The 19,282-nt window shown below is 45.3% G+C and overlaps 1 protein-coding gene across 1 annotated transcript in view; it reads left to right on the forward strand.

Annotated features, from left to right (window-relative positions):
• Positions 1-2,934: 2,934 nt before the first annotated feature.
• LOC108933612 (B-cell lymphoma/leukemia 11A-like) overlaps positions 2,935-19,282 on the forward strand; it is a 49,218-nt gene continuing 32,870 nt past the window's right edge. Inside the window, exons 1-2 of the mRNA XM_029259291.1 lie at positions 2,935-3,357; positions 7,611-7,943. Coding sequence (XP_029115124.1) covers positions 3,303-3,357; positions 7,611-7,943 — 388 coding nt within the window. The 5' untranslated portion in view covers positions 2,935-3,302. The remainder of the gene's footprint in view (positions 3,358-7,610; positions 7,944-19,282) is intronic.

Genomic DNA, 19,282 nt, shown 5'->3' on the forward strand with positions numbered 1-19,282 from the left:
ACCATCGTGCCTAAAATCCAAAACGTGAGCCCACACTCAGCACTGAAGCCCAACACATGAGGCGTTATAAGTGTTGGAGTCCAACATCTGAAGGCCATCATGTGAGGGCACGAAGCCAGGGTCTTCTCAAGGTCCACCATGCCATGGTAAGGACGTTTGGACAGGTTTCCTCTCACTGCTTTGGCTCCCAAGGACAAAAGGCGCAGATAAAGCAACACCCTCCTGATGAGAGGCCGCAGTAAGTCGGCAAACTGTGAATTGCAAAGCATAATTCACCGAAATATTATATCTGAACAAGAGTACTCTGGATAATTCGAGGATACGTAAAAAAACCGCGCATTTTCTGCTCGTGAAACCCACGTCACACCGCAGCTCGCGAGTCGGTGCTGTTCAAAGTCAAACACATAGTGCAAATGAAAAGTAATGTTATGTTATGTTGTCACGATCACTTTGCACACTTTCCGCACGTCTGCCGTCTCCTCAAATTCCTCATTTCAATCGTTTGACTGCGTTTTAACCAATCACCTGTTCAGTGTGTGTTCGAGGGCAGAGCCGCGCGCCGCCGTGTCCGATTCTCAGTAACACGCAATTAGCGCGGCTCGTGGCTCGCGCGGGCAAAGCGCGCCTTTTCAGCCTCTCCCTCCTCCTGCTCTCCGTGTTCCCTCGGACCGTCTAGGGCTCGTCTTACTCTGCGAATCGCTCGTCTTGTACACTCGTGTAGGGAACGTAATAAGTTTCACTTTATTCGTGTGCAATCTCCCTTAGGGGCCCGCGAGGAGGCTGCGCGCGGCACACACTAGTTTCGAGCGCTCGCGAGCTGGGCGAAACCTTTTTTACATCTCCAAGTGTGAACAGGAGCTCACCGCGGCCATGGAGAAATAATAAAAAAAAAACAATGCGTACAAAACACATAGGAGCAAAAAAAAAAATTAATAAATACATTTAAAAAAATCCCCAAACGATCGCGCTGTCTTCTCCCTTTATAAACATGTTTTTTTTTTACTTTTAATTTTTTCCACGAAGTTTGTTTGGTTAATCATGATGCGTCAATGTTCAAAGATAAATCTATTTGCTTTGTCAATCATTTATGAGACGCATGATCATTTTCTAAAAATTCTGCGCGTATTTATTTATTTTTTAAAATAACCGAGATCAAACCTTTCGCATATATTGCGATTTCAAATCATTTTCCTGTGGATAAGCAAGAAGTACATGGAAATATTTCTTTAAAACCATTTCAACAACTTTTATTGTTATAAACGCCTCGTTTAAAGTCATGTCCGAATTTCCACCCGTTTACGATCCTACCAACAGCGGGATTGATGTAATTGCAACTGTAATTGTAATTGTAATTAATCCCGACGTGCAGCGCCCTGGCAGCAGTCTGAATGGCTCTACTTCTCACACACATCTAACCTTTATATAACAACGGCTTCCAACATTTCAGACACACTAAAACGAATAACTATCATACTTTTTTTTTACCATAAATGTTAGAAGCGTTAAATTTTACACAAATCGCTTGAAATAACACTCTTCCATACCTTTATCCATCAGAAGAAAAAAAATCTAACTTGATAAAATCAGCTGTCATGTGACGCACTGGACAAAGCCTTGGCTGGGGGGCATTTTCCACAAGTAAATAAAAGTCTGAATCGATCTGTTACTAAAACAATAATGAAAGCAAAAATAAAACAAGAGAGAAAGTGGTTACCACTCATCCAGGGGCAAAAACGACTGACCCTTGACCTGGTAAATACTGTCACTCACTCACTGCTCACATGTACACTCCTCTGTGGTGTAGAACCTCCTCCCTTTCATTCCCATGTCTTCTTATTCCACCTCCTCCTTCACCTGTTCCGCCACCTTCTTTGCCACTTTCTCCTTCTCCTGCTTTGTTTTTTTTTTTTAATCTTCCTCCTTCATATGCTTTTTCATCACCTCTTTTTCCTCCTTCTTTATCTCCTCTTTCACCTCCTGGCAGCCCCAGAGCCCATCCCTACACGTTTTTCCAACCACTTCACTCATAATTCAGAATCTCAGTTGCCAATCTCTCGGTCGTATGTAAGACACATTTATTAGCAACGCCCCCCTCCCCCATGTTCCTCGAGGAGCCCCGGTGCCAGGAGGTGCCATTATTAAACCTGTTCAGGTGCTTTCTTACACACCGTGCTATTCCTAAGCCTGCTTTGCTGAGCATTCCTCTGTAAATGTCCTCGGCAGCACTGTGCCTTCATCATCCCGAGCATGTGCAACTCATTCACACTTTCTGCTCAATGTCCCGGTCTTATTGGCTTTATGTACACACAATACCATGCCTGCTTTACACTGCTTACCCAACGACAGAGCCTGTCTGCTCTCCACATAAACACTCTTTTTTTCCCCTCACCCACTTTCACGTTGTCACTTTTTATGCGTACTGCACTGAGGTCCATGCGATTAAGTGTCATGTCAGGGTTTACCCCATCCTTTAATCAATGTCCTTTGTTCATTTTAAAAAAGAGCCGCTCTCATCGCCCCCCCCCCGTGTTCTTGTACATTCATGTGGGCCTGCATTGGACATGTCTTTCTTCAGCTCCGTCCACTTGCTTCTCACTGCTGTTTTACTACGACTGCCTCCCCCAGTCAGTGTCAGTGCCTGGTTCTCTCATTGAATCCTTCCATTCTTTCTCTCTCTCTCTCTCTCTCTCTCTCACACACACACACACACACACACACACACTTTCTCTTTCTTCCTCTCGTTTTCTCTCTTTGTCATATTCTGTCTCCATCTCTCTCCTTCCCTTTCTGTCTCTCTCTGTGTACCTGTCTCTCCCCCCCCTCCGTCTCTCTCTCTCTCTCTCTCTCTCTCTCTCTGTCTCTCTCTCCCCCCCCCCCTTCCCCCAGTGCCTCTTGTCCGGCCCCCTGATCTTTCTGTCCATTGGTTTCTGCGGGTCTATTTTTCATGTCCAGCCCCTAATGAGTGTCCATTGGTGTTGTTATTCTCCTTCCCTCCTCCCACTCCACGCTTCGCCCTGCCCATGTTTTGTATGTCCGTGTCCATCCATCTCCTGACGTTCAAGTTCGCAGGGACGTCACGTCCGCACTTGAACTTGCTGCTCAGGGGGGCTTTTGCCATTTTTTCATCTCTCTTTTCAAAAAAGCCATGTCGGCTGTCCCACAATCCATCTTCTCCGCGCCATCTTTGCATTATCCCTAATTTATTTCGGATGTCAAAGGCGTTGATGAAGATATTTCCTCTGGAGTCTCCCCGTAACCCGGCTCTCCCGATGTGACCGAGCTGAACAGCACCGCCGACCACCATGTCTCGCCGCAAGCAGGGCAAACCCCAGCACTTGAGCAAACGGGACTTCACGCGTAAGTACGGCGCTGCACGTTCACATTGCACTTTGCACACATTTCCTTCTCCCACGCCGTTCTCCGCCGTAGTCCACGGAAAGGTGTCTTCCGCGGAGAGGAACATCAGTTCTCAGTGGCGGCGTGCGCGCGCGCTCGGACACTGGCACCGGCAAGGCTCGCGCTCCACCGGACTTCAGCGGGGAAGCGGCGCGAATGCAATTTCCCCGCCGCAGAAACGCGCCACGCGCCTCCAGGTCTCTCGCGTAAGAAGCGCGCGCAGAAATTAAGTTCTCCTCCCGAAACGTGCTTTCTTTTTCCTTGCCGGAGCGTACTTTGCACGGAGGCTTTTTGTTGCTCTCAGCTTTATAAATATGACTTTCGTGCCCCAGTGCGTTAACCATTTTCTGGCCGCTGAGGTAGGTGACCGTACCGAGGTGGTAGGGGCACGCGCCAGCACACGAAACACGTTGCGCTGTTGAATTCCTGGTCCGGCCACGCCGCCGGCGATCGCCTGGAGAGGATTTCCTCTCCTCGCACAATTTTTTGGAAGATTTTCAAAAAAAAAAGTTGAAGTGGAATTTGATTGGGAAAAAAATCTCGTATCCGACTGTTTACACGCGCTGCGCGCGCGGAGCCCGCCCGCCCCAGCTCGTCAGCGCGTGCCGGAGAAAAAGTGAGGGGAAATAAACAAACCGCCAAAAAAACCAGAAATAATTAGTTAGTACTTGTAGTATTAAAAATCTGACGTGTTAGGGTTTATGAACTATTGAAGGGTTTCTTCGATTTGATAAAAAAGACGGGTTAAGAGCCACCTTGAATGGATGAGAAAGAGGACCACTTAACAGCGATTTTATTCTTTTTCGTTTTACTTTTTTTCTGGACCCACACAGTGTTTCGCCTTTATTTATATAAACAAAACCATTAAGGTAAGATGAAATAAGGTAAGGTTGTAATATCTGCATTCGGCTTGCTTTGTTACAAGAACTCCCTCGTGGAGCGCAGTTTTTTTGAGACAATCGAACGAAAACAGGTTTCTTTAAACATATGCCCCCGTGGTCAGCTTTATATTTGTTAACTTTTTCACATTTGTAATTATAAAAGCGTATTTAACTTTAATATCGTAAGGTGAAGACGAAAAAAGAGACCGTTCGGTACAGTGCTGTTTCAGCTGTTTCATCTAAAACATATTAGCGTTCCTTTTAAAGGACACTTTTGGGACTCGTATCACATAGATGAGTTTTTGTGTTTTTATTCGTTTGTATATTTCGTCGCGCTCCGAAGCTGTGCGTTGGACTAAAGCGAACGCAGAGAGCGGTCGCGCCACGGTACCGGCGTGTTTGACCCGACCGGATTCCGCCGCTAGGGGGCAGGAGACGATCAGAAACTGGAGTTGAACTTGAACCTGATCGATTTCAGCTCCTCCTGCTGCTGCTGCCGCCGCCGCCGCTCCTCCATGTGCCCGTGTGTGTCCGTGTGTGGTGTGTGTTCGCAGCGAGTAAAACACAGCTTTTACCACACAGCTGTGCCTCCAATCCGCCTTTAAACGTTTTGTCAAAGATGCATTTCCTAAAACTAGCTACTTTGTTTCTCTACCTACCTATACGATTCTTACGAAATGTTCGCCACATTGAGATTCATTGTAATAGTAATAATAATAAAAACAATAATAATAATACATGAATTTGGAAACATTTTGGTTTCGGCAAATCAGAAATTTTGAACGGTTTAATTTGTGAAAGGTTGTCAGTGGCGCTCGGTGATGGTTTTGTATTTATTTTCCTTTTTTTGTAGTCTTCCTTCGTGTTTTTTTTTTCCTGCCTTAAATTAGCACTCGTCCGTATTTTAGTTGACTGTTGAAGGAATAAGTGGAGATGTTCGCTGTCCGCGAACGTCCTTCTCCTTCACCTGTTTCCGGAGCGTCGCGCTCAGAAGCGCTGCACGTGGACGGCGCGCTGAACGTGCCGTGAACGTGCCGTGAACGCGCTCGCGTTTCGTTTGAATTTGCAGAAATCCGCTTTCGGTGCTTTTTCCTGCTCCCAGCGCATCTTCTCTCAGCTTCGCGCGTGAAGGCAAACGATCGCTTCTCTTTAACTGCACAAAATACAGCTTTCACAGCGAGCCTGTTCCTGGTCCAAGATATTTAGATTTGGAAATGACAGATTAATGAAGAAAGAGCTCACTTGGCAGCTGTTTTTAAAAACAGTCGTTTTTGTAACCTTGTATTATTTCATACCGTTTGTTTAATTCGCAGTCCTTTAAATATAATTTGTCGGTGTCGGTTTGGAAATGCACAGAATGACAATAAGATTAATCACATCTTACAATTATGCGGTACAGCTGTTTGTATGTAGATGTGATATTCCTAACATCTTCAGCATGTGGAGAAAATATGGATCGTGTAGGGAGAAAGCATTAATAATTTATGCTCTTCGCTGTGTCTGCACTAGAAGGGAACATTCCAGCACTCATTTTTCTTACTTATGAAATTTGATTTGCATTGTTTTAAAAGACAGAAAAGCATTGTTTGCTTTTTTTTTTGATTCTGCTATGTAGATTATTTGATTTTCAAAGGGAGGGACACTGTTAAAAATTTAAAAAGAAACAGGGAACCTGGGCAGAATTAAGTATATCGGTGGACAAGTGTGAAGAGATGTGCAACGCTGGGGGTTTTGTTCTGAAAAGTGGCGAAGCAAACATTGCTACTGGGCTGCTGCTGAGGACAGCGCGGATACGGATACTGAGGAGTGTATGAATGTGTACAAATCTGTACAGATGTCGCCGTGTGTGACCTGGCACAGAATTAAGGGCAAAGACAGGATCCATCACATGTTAGTGCACCTCAATGTCCCAGAAAGCGCTGTTCTCCTCCGTCTGGGACCTACCCCACATACACCCCCCAGCATCTGCTCCAAGGGTCGCGCTGGAATAAATTTAACCTCAGTTCACCAGATCCCAGCACTTTTTTACCAAAAACGTGTCCTCATCATCCCGAAGTCAAATTAGAATCTATTTTTTGATTCTCAGTGGTTTTAGGTTCATTAAAATGCGAAATTGGCAGCATGATAAAGAAGGTCAAAGCTGTTTAAACATTAGAGAGCTCAGAATGCTTTACTCTGAATACCACCACCGTTTCTTTCTTTACCATCTTTTCTAGTCTTTAAATACCGATGAAGATGTTAACCGGGATCGGTTTAGTTTGTAATGAATTGTGAAATGTTAAAATCTCCTTTCCGTGCATGTAAAAACGGGGTATATAGGCTACTCACACCGCTTTCTGCCTGTGAAAGTGATTATCTAGGAAATAAAAGTCACGCTAAGAGCTCTCTTCTGCTTTTTTGTTTGTTTCTTAAACACACACCATTCTCAGCTTGCAAATGTGTTGAGGCCATTTTGCGTTTCTTCTGGTTTAAGAAATAAACATTACAGCCAAAACAGGGGGAGAGAAAAGTACAATTTTAAAGAAGAAGGCTGTTAATAATTTTTATTCAAACGCATATCTCAAGTCGGTGTTTTTGCCTGTGAAATAAACATTCCTTACTGAAGATTTAGTGCAACAGTCATGGCCTTTGCTCTGTTGAGAGGACCATGGTATTTTACAGACAATTTAATACCAAAGTTTACTTGGGCAAAACCTAAACTCTTTTCCTTGTTATGGCATTTAATTGTAGCAGTTATGTAAAACATTTACAGAATGATGTTTGTTGTTCACCGTCTCTTTTATTTCATTAAAGGAAGCATGTAGGCTGTTAATAGATGCACAGCACTATCTTTACATTTTGACAGTGTAGTGTTGTTTAAATTGAACAAGAGTTCATTAATGTGTGTAAGTAAATATGCGGTTGTATTGAATAATCATTTGTGGTTGTATGTATTTTGTGTATCGCAATTTTTAAATCCCTTGTTAGTGGAAAAAATGCACACCCCCAGCTTCACCTTTCACGTTTTGTTATGTTGCTTTTCGCTGAAAGGATTTTGTACCCTTGAAAGAACAGTTGTGAAAAGCCCGTTCTCAAAGCATGAAATTTTAACCGACACCAGGGGCTCCCGGCTATATATACATGAAGCAGCGTTCTTTAAAGGAATAAACAAGCTCACTGTACAAGCCTTGCTGCTCACGTTTAATATACAGCGGATGCCACCGTATATCAACTGAGAGAAAAGGGAGCGGACTCTAATGTTCCCCCTCTTTTTGTTGTGTTTCTGTGTGTGTGTGTGTGTGTGTGTGTGTGTGTGTGTGTGTGTGTGTGTGTGTGTGTGTGCGCTTCCCACAGCGGAGCCCCTCAATGCCATTGTCCAAGAGGAGCAGCAGGAGCACCGAGTTCTGGTCGCTCCGGAAGGGGACCAGGACCTCCTCACCTGTGGCCAGTGTCAGATGAACTTCCCTCTGGGAGATATCCTCTTTTTTATCGAGCACAAAAGGAAGCAATGCAACGGCGCTTTGTGCGCGGACAAGGCTGTGGATGGGCCGCCCTCGCCCCGCTCTCGGGCCGAGCCACGCCGGGCCTCCAACCCCGTGGAGGTGGGCATCCAGGTCTCTCCGGAGGATGACGATTGCTTGTCCACGTCCTCCCGGGGAGTTTGCCCTAAACAGGAAAACATCACAGGTAATGGCACCACAGGAAGGCATAAGCAGTGACACCCCCCACCCCCATCCCTGCCGCAGCTCCCAGTCAGTGTGTTGGGGGGGTGGTAGTGGATGTTTTTGCACGTGTCTCATGCACGGAATTTGGCCTGCATATGTGTGGGGTACACGCATCACACATTGAACCACTGAGAGGATCCCGACTGCACTTGAGCATCTTAGCCAGGGAAAGTACACTTTATTATCATAGTATTGGTGCTTATTTCTATGGATACTCGCAGGTCAAATACAGTTCAGCTCGCAAGCGCTCTGTGTGACAGTTTGATGCCGGTTGCTTAGAATAAAAAGTGGTGTTTTTTTTTTTTTTTTTTTTTTTTTAAACTAATCCTCAATGTACAGCGGGTCTTTTCCAAATTTTGACACATGATGCTACTGTGGCACTAGCAGTGGCTTATAATTGCGCTCTCATCGTCCTTTTCCTAATAAATTACTATAGCTCTCAGACAGTGAAGACTTTTTTATGGACTTGGTCTAAGACAATTTGCTGTTACACAGTCTAGCAGTTTTACTCTCTGGCATACCTTTTCAGCTATTTTCCAGCAGAGTCAAAATTAGATTTTATCAGTCACCAAAGTTCCCACTTCTGAAATGTGTTGCGTTACATCCAGACCAAGATGTGATTGGACTTAATAGCCGCTTTGCATTAGCGGCATAGGCGTCTTGTCACAGGAGGCGTTCACCAGTTTATGGGCCTGTCAGGACAAGCGAATGGAAATGGTTAAAACAGTTCTGCAGTCATCCAGGGAATCCATATAGCCTGACAAATCTGTCCTCCCACAGTAATCGAACGCTGCCCACTGGCAAAGTGACACGGGCGACCTTGGCTCTCCTGCTTGCCCTTTTTGTGACTCGGGAGGCTGCAGTGGAGAGCACTCTGCTGTGAGGTTCACTTGGACAGCCTTACCCTCTCCTTTCTCAGATATGTACTCTGGTTAAAAATATGTTGCCATCAATAAATAAGTATCCTACAATAGGACCAGCTGGAGTTTGGAAATACCACTCGAAGTACTTTAAAATACGTATAAAATGTTTTGATTTTTAAAAAAAAAAAAAAACCTAGACTACAGAAATAAGTGATAATCCTTTAAAAAACTGCTAATTTCATATTTTTTGGGGGGTTTTTTGGAAGCACTTGGATGTTTCCAGATACCAGTAGCAACTGAGCTACTGCCAGCGTAGGGACTGAGGGTGGGGGGACTGGAAAGACTGGCGTGGCACGAAAAGCAGTTGCCCTCGGTCTCTCTGAGCAGCCTGATGAAAATTACCCACGATGCCACTCGGACTCTCTAATGCGGTTTTGACAGATGTGTCCTGATTGCTCCCTGGTTTCACACGACCACATCTTGTCCCTATCAATGCAAACAGCTGTGTATTTTTACTTTCTTTCTAAACGACAAAATGACAAGGAATTTTTGTTATTTTTGGTTGTCAAAGAGGAGCAATTTATTTTAAGAGCCTTAACGCCACTAATTGTTAGTTTTATTCTTCATTATTTTAATTACGTAGAACTTCCAGCGGTTCACTACCAGAACTAAATTAAGCCTGGGAAAACATGGAATACTGTAAAAGAGGCTAGAAGATAAAATGAGGCGCTTTAGCACTTTACAGTAAACAACATTTTAAACGCCTATGAAATCTGTGGAGTTAAAAGTTCAACCCAAGGTGGTCCTTGGGTTCTCATGTGAGTTGCAAACATGATCTTGTGTTTGTGCCAGAGATCAGTTTCCATGAAACTTTTACTCAGAGTTTCCCTCTATAATGATTTGTACTTGGTTTTTGATTTTTCAGAAAATTAGTTTCTGTTTAGATTGTATGAGTCAGTCTGTATGTTTTTTCAGCTTTAATATTTACCAAAAATTAGAACAGATGTAACAGATGTGCACATGCTTTTGGAATAATAATAATAATAATAATAATAGTAATAATACTAGTGATAAAAATTATAATAATATTACTTTTCATCGCCATCATCACAATTACGCAGAGTGCACGTTGTCCTGAATCATTTTAAGTTGAAGTGTTGACTCTGCTTGTTGTTCTGATCCTCTTTGTTCCAGAGTTCTGTGTACATTAGGATAATAAAATCTGTCACCTTATTTATAGACCTTGTCTGCGTGCTTGACCTTTTCATCAAGGTAATTTACATCCATAGAAAAGGTTTGTGACCGGTCACTGACAGTAAGAGATGCAAGTTATGCTTTGGAACCATTTCCTCCAGAGAGGACCTTTGTGACTTTTTAACATGTTGAGGTTGCTTGCTCAAAGGTGCAAAGTGACTTTGCTTCAGTTTTCGAAATAGAGTTCTGCACTTATTCAGATGAATATTTAGGCCCGAGTGAGAAATGCCGCTGGAGGCGGGCTTTTGCTGCGTTTCATTCTGCTTTTCATGAAGCAAGTTGTTTGGCGAGTCTCTTGATTGTTCTGTTACTCCACTCTGGCCAGCGCCACACTCACACTGGCCTTAAGCCAGAACGAAAGAGCAAAATGAGGGAAGGGGCACAAAATACAGTATTATTCTTGGTTTTGTTTCCTTTGTTCCTGCAATGAATATGGGTGACTGTCAGAGCTGGAGCTGGGGTACGGGATGTACGAAGGGCTATGCAGCGTTTGGGTTCTAGGGCCAGAGATCTAGCAGTACTTTTGTGGCATACTTTCCTGTTTACATGAGTAGAAGCTCCATCCAAAAAGACGGAGGGCAGTGCATTTCACTGCGGAATGGAGGACACGTACCTCACATGTCGCTCTAAACAGTTGCCACGCTGCTGTGCTGGGGGCCCTTTCGGGGAAACCCAGGAGTAAATGCCTTTCGCAGTTCCTGTCCCTCCTGCCCCTCCTCTCCACCCCCTTACCCGGTAGCCATGTCTCCAACATTGTGGCATACAGTTCGCAAAAGTCAAGTTCCTCACTTCACCGTTTATTGACTTTAGTTTTTAAAGTTTAACCAGGACAAGAGTGAATTTTGGGATTCGCTGTTGACGTATTTCACAGCTTTCATCAGTACATTCAAATTATGTAATATTTAGTTAAATGTTGCAAAATTTCACAATTCAAGGAGCACTGCCATTCAGAGGAATTATGTAATTTCACATATTTTGTTTTTCAGTATGTATTTAAATAAAACTCTCACTATTGTCACTTTATTAGACCCAATTGGGAAAGTAACAATGAAAAATGTACAACTGACAAATTTAATTCCCTTTTTGGTTCAGTCATTCATCAGGACAGTTCAATTTACATAATAAACATTTAAATTCAGACACAGAGTCGATGGTTTTAAGATTTAAAAGGGTCTGAAACAGAGAAGATGATTAGCGTGCGTGAGCACAGCTAAGCTGCGTGGTGCACCCCGGTACAGATAATTGTTTTTTAAATGTCTTTGTCAGGCCCGGGTTCAGGGCCTCCGAAGGAAGCTGTCGCTCTCTGAGCCCTGCCCTCTTTCACACGCGCTCCCTGTAAACTGGCTGCATTCAATTAAGAGCAAATTCGTCACGCTGGGCCTTCCGGCCCAGATACGGCACCGGTACGGTAAAGTGGTGTACTTAAGGGGAACCTGGGGCAGCTGGCAACTTGTTTTTTTTTTTCAAATTTCGTTTGCTTTTGCTGTATTTCTGAGTTGTTTGATGTTTTTCTACTCTTGAGTGAATTCCTGCCACGCTCTCTGTCCATGCTGACACACTGACGTATGTGGTCTCAGGACTAATGTGTAGCCTGCATCCTTTGGCATGCCGCAGATCAGGTTATTAAGTTGACGTGAGGTTGCATCCAACTTTGAGCCGCAGCTTTTGCGTAAGCGGCAGAGGTTTGACCGCATATTAATAGTGCCTGCTGGCCTGGACAGCCGGGCTCGCTGTTGACCACAGCAACATGGTCAGCTTGCTGCTGTTCTTTACCGTTCACTGGTGCTTTTTGTGGTGACTGGTTGTGAGGCCATCTCTTACAGCGTGATCCCAGCCTGTGTGTTTTCTTGTGGGCTGGATTTTGGGACGACGAGGAATCCCGCGCGAATTGGCGCCAGGGGAAGCAGTTTGGTGACGCGCCGGAGAAGGTGCGCTTGCAAGGCAACTTGCAGGAAGAAATCGCAGGTTTGCGCAGCAAGAAGGGGCACTCGAACCTGACAGCGTACCGTAAGCACGACTACTGTGGGTGGGGACTCTCTGCTTCTCTGTTTGCTCTTCAGCGTCTCTCATCCATGTGCTGGCGTTTGGTCACAAAAACATGGGATGCGCAAGGGTAGCGTAGCACTTTGACGTTTTACTGACAGCTGTGTCAGAAGAGCTGAGGTGACTGGATATGGACTGGCGGCCGCTTCGCTGACCTGCTCTGCGAGGGTCCCTCAGCCAAATGTTGCATTGCCATTGTTGAGCCTCGCTCACACCACTTGCCTGCGATGGAGCCTGGATTTTGGCTTTATGACACCAGACCTCGAACAAGACACATGCTGCCTAATCATTTTCGTTGCTGTCAATCAACGAAACCCCATCCATCTTGGCAGCGAGTGCTGTTTAGTGGCATTGTCTTCTGTAGGATGCCAAGGGGGTGTGTGCGCACCCGCGTGTGTGTGTGTGTGCATGCATGCGCGCGTGCGCGTGTGTGTCTGGGGGGTGCGGGTTGTCACTGGGCTCTGAGACCACTTCTCTTCTTTGTCTGTCAGCTTGGAGCTCCATCCGGTTTGGCAGGGATCCCCAGAGCATTCTGTAAAAGGAAAATTCAAACGGTTCTAATTGTAAATATTCTTTGCATTTTGGATTATTTAAATGTGGGTCTGTTTGTATGTATCTGGCAATTTAGTACATGCCGGGGAGAGAAACGGATCTGGGCGATGCTCAGTGCGCCAAGCTTTGAAGGTTTACAGTTTATGCGTCTTGCGGCACAGTTTGCAGTCTACAACCTTGAGATCCCGAGCCAAATATTCCACGTCCCGAGGTTCGATTTGCATGATACAGGCCTGTCTGGGCTGGGAAGGAGATTATTCCTGCTTTGAATTTAATTTTAAAAATAACCCATCTTGCTGTATACATCGACAGTTTAGAGAATTATATTTTTCTTTCACTTTAAAGTGGAACAAATTACCCATCCGAGCATAAAATATCGCTGGAGGACTTTTTTCCCCCTCTCTTTCAGCCTCGTTCTTCATATTTTCTGCGAAGCAGTGGGCGTGGAAGCGTCATAAAAAAGACACGTACCACAGATTTATTTACTTTTTTCAGAATTGTGCCATTGTGTTTTCCACACAAAATTTTTTGTCCCGCGTGATTAATTCATCTTGATTTTTTTTTCTTTTGAAACACCCGGTCTCATGTCGAAGGACGCAGTCTTTGTGTGAAAAAGAATCATATTTTCCCGGGTTATCACACCCTTTCGGTAGTGTATCTCCCGATGGGTGGTGGTTTGAAGGGAGGTTAAGCCATGTTGTTGTGTGCTCAGTACCTGTGCTCCGTGCCTTTTCGACCGTCCGCTGAAACAAAGGTATTTAGTAGCCGGCTGCCCTGGCATAGAGCCAACCCCTTTCCATACCCCCCAGCCCACCGACGCTTGTCTGTTGTTTGCCCCCCTCGACAGCGCAGCGTCTTTTTTTCCCTCCTGACGCGAGGAGCAAAGCCGTGAGTACGTTTCTCTTTGTTCACGGCTATCTGCCCAGCCTCTGAAGAAGGACCGGCTCTGAATAATTGGCCACATATACGTACCGCTCTTTGAAACTCAGTGCAGATGATCTAGATTTTTCACTCTACACTTTTTTTCTTAAGAAAAAAGCCTGAAGTACAATTTTCTGCTCTTGTAAGCCAACCTTTTCTTTGGCGCTCTATTTTTTCTCATTGCAGTTTCAGATTTGAATTGATTTTTTTTTTCCTTTGCAAGGCGTTTCTTGACTAATTATCAGGTATTCTTTTGTGAATGGGTTTAGTTGCATTTTATGGTAAGAAATTTGAATACAAGAAAAGCATCTCACTTTGGAGGTAAACAATGGTGCCATTGTGTTGTTATGATCAATAGGTGCCCCAATGCTGCAGGAAGGACAGGAGATGTCAGGTTTTGCCCAGATGTACTGGGAGTTTTCTAAAGGAAAAGACTTATTTTTTTAGATATGTTTTTGTGAATTTATACTGGCTTGACTTTGAAAGAACCCATACAGTTCTTAAAATTATCTTGGAGTTCTCTGAAATATGTTAGTAAAAATGTTTATGTGCTACAAATCATATTTGTAAATCCTTGCAGATCATGGGCGGGTGTTTTATAAACAGCAGAGAGTTGATTTTGTTTGTTTATTTTTTGTTTCTTTCTTTCTTCCGGTTGTGTGCGCGCGCGCGCGCGCGTGCGTGTGCTCGCATGTCCGTATGTGTGTTTATGAGAGCGGGCCCTGCTCGGACGCGGGGCGAACATGAAAGGGTTTTGCGATTTGGCAGCAGTGCCGGAGGACATCCCTCCGCTGGCCATGCCAGGAAACAGTTGGCACAGGGCGTGAGTGGCGAGCGGCGGGCGGCAGGCCCGGCTCCTCATGTGGTGTGGGGGGTTTCGTGTTCTCTCCACAGCACCGGGGAGGGGGAAAAGGGGTCCTCAGGTAGGAGTGCCCACGGGGCCACCATGCATTCTGCCAGGGGTAGAGCCCTCCCTGTACCCCGTACCCTCTGTGGGGCTGTAATAAAGCTGTCTCGCAGCCCTACAGCCCTGCCCCCCACCCGTACGCAGTCTAGTCGCCCATCTGCAGCTGCGCAGTTGGGGCCTGTCAGGAACATATGATCTCCATTTCAATGGTGAGCCTTGCCAGTCCAGGGCCTGCCCCTCCCTCCGTGACCGGCCCACCGCCTCGTTCCCTGACGTATCGCTCCCGCTCTCTAACACCAGTACATGGGAACGTGAAGGGTAATCGGTTACGTTGGCCACTATCAGATAATGAAAATTAGTAAACGTTTCAAATTCCTGCACATTCCTTGCAGCACTGGCCAGCTTTAATAGTATGGCTTTCAGTGAGAGATAATGCAGATGCAACAGTGTGCCAGCAGTATTGAAACACCGGAAAAAAAATTGAGATTATTACAAAACAAGGAGTGGAGAATTTATAATTTCATGGACACTGCATTTAATGGGCAATGCATCAGAATGCACTACCAAGATCTTGCATATTTATCATTTTAATTTAAATTGTAGTACAAACAGGAGCATGTGGCTCACATTCAGTATTGTCCAACATTGTATCTTCTCACTGCTCGTTAATAGTAATTTCTTTTTGGGTGCCGAATTCAAAAGTGGTTGCAATGTGGACTTGTGGATGAGTGCTTGGCAGTAAAACGTCAGCTGCGACGTGCTCCTCTCCTTGACACGTGTGCGATCGGGGTCGGATGGGCTTCAGAATGTGGACGGTGGAGCTCATTCGTGGGCCAAAAAAAATCTAACCGAAGTGTCCAATAAAAGAAAGATTAACGGCAGGAGGCAACTCAGCAGCTCCTCACATTGTAGGCCCACGTTTACTTTGTCTTGGTAGCATTCATGATCGAGGACAGATCATTTCTGTTACTAGGAGAATGATAATCCTGCTGCTGCTGGCGTCACACTGAACCTTAGCAAGTACCATGTGACGTTTGCTAATATGAGTCACGGGATTGACTCCTGGATTCAGTGTAATATTCAACGGTTAACGGGGTACAAATGTATAATAATGATAATAGCAATTGACATGCAGCGTTACCTGAAGCGGCTTTGCTGTTTTGGGACAAGTACTGAGGAACAGAGAAACACCAGTATTTGTACATGGGTCTCATTGCTGAGGAATGAGACGACTCGTTATTCTATAAGCACTCTGGAGAATTGGTGACTTGGGCACGGCGGCCCATTTCCACACCCTGGGCTCCTTGTGACTGCGGCGCGCCCTCTGCGCTCCTGTTTAACACGTCAGCTGAGTGACACTTGTTTGTGCAATGATGAAAAAAAAGAGCTTCCCCCTTTTTTCCCGGTCCTCTGACGTGCTGTGGAGCTCCTGGACTGTGCACATTTTTGCTCCGTGCCACTAAGACTGTAATTCCTGAGTGTCTACAGCCACTCCAGAGCTGCATCTCTGTATTCTTACATGGGCGATGAACAGAAACACAGCCTCGGACTGACTGCATTCAAAATAAATTTGGGTAACATTTGGCGAGAAAAGCACGTGTTGCTTCCCCGGTTAGGAGAGTTAGTCCTTTTAATCGCATTTTTCATTTCTGCCCATTTCTGTAGCTGCTTATCACATTTCAGTTTATAAGAATTTTCAGATTTTGAGACTTTTTCATGGTGTGGTAGGTGAGCCACTTTCAGACAGTTGACTGAATACTGGATAGAGGTTCAGTACTGTCTGCAGTTAAGGACCAGTTGTCCAAAGGTGAGAGTAAAATGAGTCTGTAACACTCCAAGAGAGAATTATTTTTTAGCTTCATATTTGCTACCATTAAGTAAAATATCTTGGTCTGTGGCTTTTCCAGAAAAACAGAAAAGACCCTGAGAGGTGTATTAGAACCCCCCCATCAAAACCTGTCTCCAAATTTAACCAAATGATGAACATCAGTTTCTGTCTTCTTGTGATCCTCAGACTCTGATGGTACTTCTGGGTGGGTCGGTGTCCTGTTTTTTTTTTTTTTTTGCGCTCAAACCTGAAGAAAATGGAGCACATGTGAATATGGAGTCTCTGAACACACACACACACACACACACACACACACACACACACACACTGAAAACAGCCTCCACTTCCTGACTGAATCTTACTGATAATTTGCTCAGGCTCATTTGAATTTTAAGCACTTCTTTAATCTTCAAAGCCTAAATTGCTTTATGAATATGCATGGTGTGGGCAGACTTTAGTTCATTACCTAGTTGTAAATTCTAATGACCATTAGGCCCTCTCAGTAATTGCCAATTGTTTTGCATTTTTGATTGGCCTATTACCATGTGCATTCGGAGCACATCAGCCTGGCATGTCAGAGAAAGGAGCAGTGGAGTGTGTTGCGCGTGTGTCTGTGTGTTTGTGCTCGTGAGTAGGTGAGTGCATCTGTGGGGGGGAACTAAGTTTGTGCGTTTCAGAAGTCGAACATCTCGAGGATTTTGAACATAAGCGAAACGCCACTTTCTGAGCGCTCGTGGTGGACTGAGGGTACGCCAGGAGGGTCGAAGTGTGGGGTTCACGGGGAGACTCTCTGGCTCCCACCGTCAACAGCTGCGATGGATCACTCCGGCCGTGTAGCGGGGGTATGCGACACACAGACGGAGCCTCAAAAGCGCCTCTGCCGGACTTGCTCATGTGTTTTACTACATTTACTTTGCATTTTTTTGAGAATGCGTATATGCATTTTTGGGGGTTTCGAATGGCCAAAGGCAAGCAGAAAGAACATGGCCAGACGACGCCTGTCAGTTTCTTTCTTCCGCTTCCATTTCGCTCCCTCTTTGAGGAAACAGATGTTGAGCACCCCCCCTCCTTTTTGTCGCCTCTCTGATTTGAATGATTTAGTAATTCAGGAGGCAATTTGTCTTGCTAAGCGTGTTGCTCTGTGAACACGGAGAAAAAAATGACATGATTTAGATTAAAAAAGTTAAAGCAGTAAAGTGTGCAACGCGCAGGAGATGCGGTGGCTTCAGTTGAAACGGACTGCCGGTGCAACCCAGCTTGACTGTAATGATCAAGTCTGGCCACCAAGGTTTAAAAAATGCAATTGCGCACACACGCTCTCACACACACACACACACACACACAGAGGCTTGTGTGCACACAGATGACCACACGCACTTCTTCCGTGCTCTTTCCAATCTTCTCGCATCTTTGCCAAAAAAACGTTATATTTTCATGATTCGTGTTTGCAGCTGAAGCAGAAAGTTATGGTAAGACAACAAATCCATCAAATGTATGAATAAGTAAATAAATTTGCAAGAGATAATGAGCTCAGACAATTAAAAAACGAACAAAACAAAAATATTAAAAAAGAATAGGAGGAAAAAGACTGTAGTGATTTCCACAAGGGGTAGTGTTTTTCCCCTTCTGGTTCAGCAGTTGTTGTTTTTTCTTCCCGGCTCCTGCAAAGCGCTTCAAGGGAATGCCGAAACCGACGTTGTGATGAAAAGGAATTTTAAATGACGGAAAAAAGAAGTTGTCGAAAATTGTTCTCTAATGGAAACGTTGGGGAGGGAGGGCAAGGGGAGGGGGAGAGCGTGTGTGGGGGGGGTGGTGGGGGTGGTGGGGGTGGCGGGAGGTAGTTGGAGCGGCGAGGTCTCCGCGGGGACCCACCAGATCCTTCCTCCTCGGGACGCTATCAAACCTACCCCTGGCTTCCAGCGCGCTTCAAAGTTGTTAATATTCAGCCGGGAAACTGTATCCAGAGCACAAATAAATTATTAAGAGCGCAAACTTTTTAGGCAGTAAGATGAACTGATGGGGCACATCTGTGAGACCCAAGGTCTTTTTTATTGGTTGCGTGTACTGAGCGATGTTGCCCTCGCTGACTTCCGAGCCTCTGGTCTCCGGCCAGCGGCATGCATAATTGATTCCACGCGCGGCTATCATTTTCTTGATGTAATTGCTTTGGTAAGATATGATGAAATCTAATCGATAATTTATCGTTCCAAAATGGGTAGAGAAACAGTAAATGTCGGCGGATGTGAGCCACTCCCCCCCCCACCGACTGACTCGGGGTGGGGGATGTTGTAATGAAGTGTTAGGGGGAGAATGTGCAAATGGGTTGCAGCGTTATCCTGAGGCCCCTGCCTCTGCAGATCCCCGCCGCTGGCCCCAGTTCCGAGAGATTTCTGCACGTTAGAAGTTGATTAGCCTGCTCTCGCCCATGATTAGTTGACTAGGAACAAAAAGCCACACTGCTCGCTCTCGCTCTCTCTCTCTTTCTCTCTCTCTCTCTCGCTCTCTCTTTCTCCCTCCTCGCAGTGCCCACAGACAGCGAAAGCTGACAGAAGGAAGGCAGCAGACCTGCGGAAATCATTATTGTGGAGCAGAGCTGTGCCGTCCCACTAAAAAGGGGCTTTTAACTCCTCAGATGCTCTGTGGACGTTATTTGCTTAGGCGGCAGTTTTGCCCCGTGTCCTCGCCACGGTGACGACTGTGCCGGCTTCTTCTGTGGTGGCCTTCAGTTGTAGCGTTACCGGACGACTTGCCGACTGCTATTAGCCTTGTTTGTCTCCTGCTTATTCTGCAGTTGTGACAGAATTTGTCCTCAAACCGGGGCAAGCATGTGTTGAACGTGTCTGTTTGCCTGTCATATTTGGCCTGATTTGCCCGGGGAGATGCCATTTGGATGCTAATTGTGTAGCTGCATCTTTTCTAAAGGAGTTCAGGAG

The sequence above is a fragment of the Scleropages formosus genome, chromosome 16, assembly GCF_900964775.1.
Source record: "Scleropages formosus chromosome 16, fSclFor1.1, whole genome shotgun sequence".
In the NCBI taxonomy this organism is placed as follows: Eukaryota; Metazoa; Chordata; class Actinopteri; order Osteoglossiformes; family Osteoglossidae; genus Scleropages; species Scleropages formosus.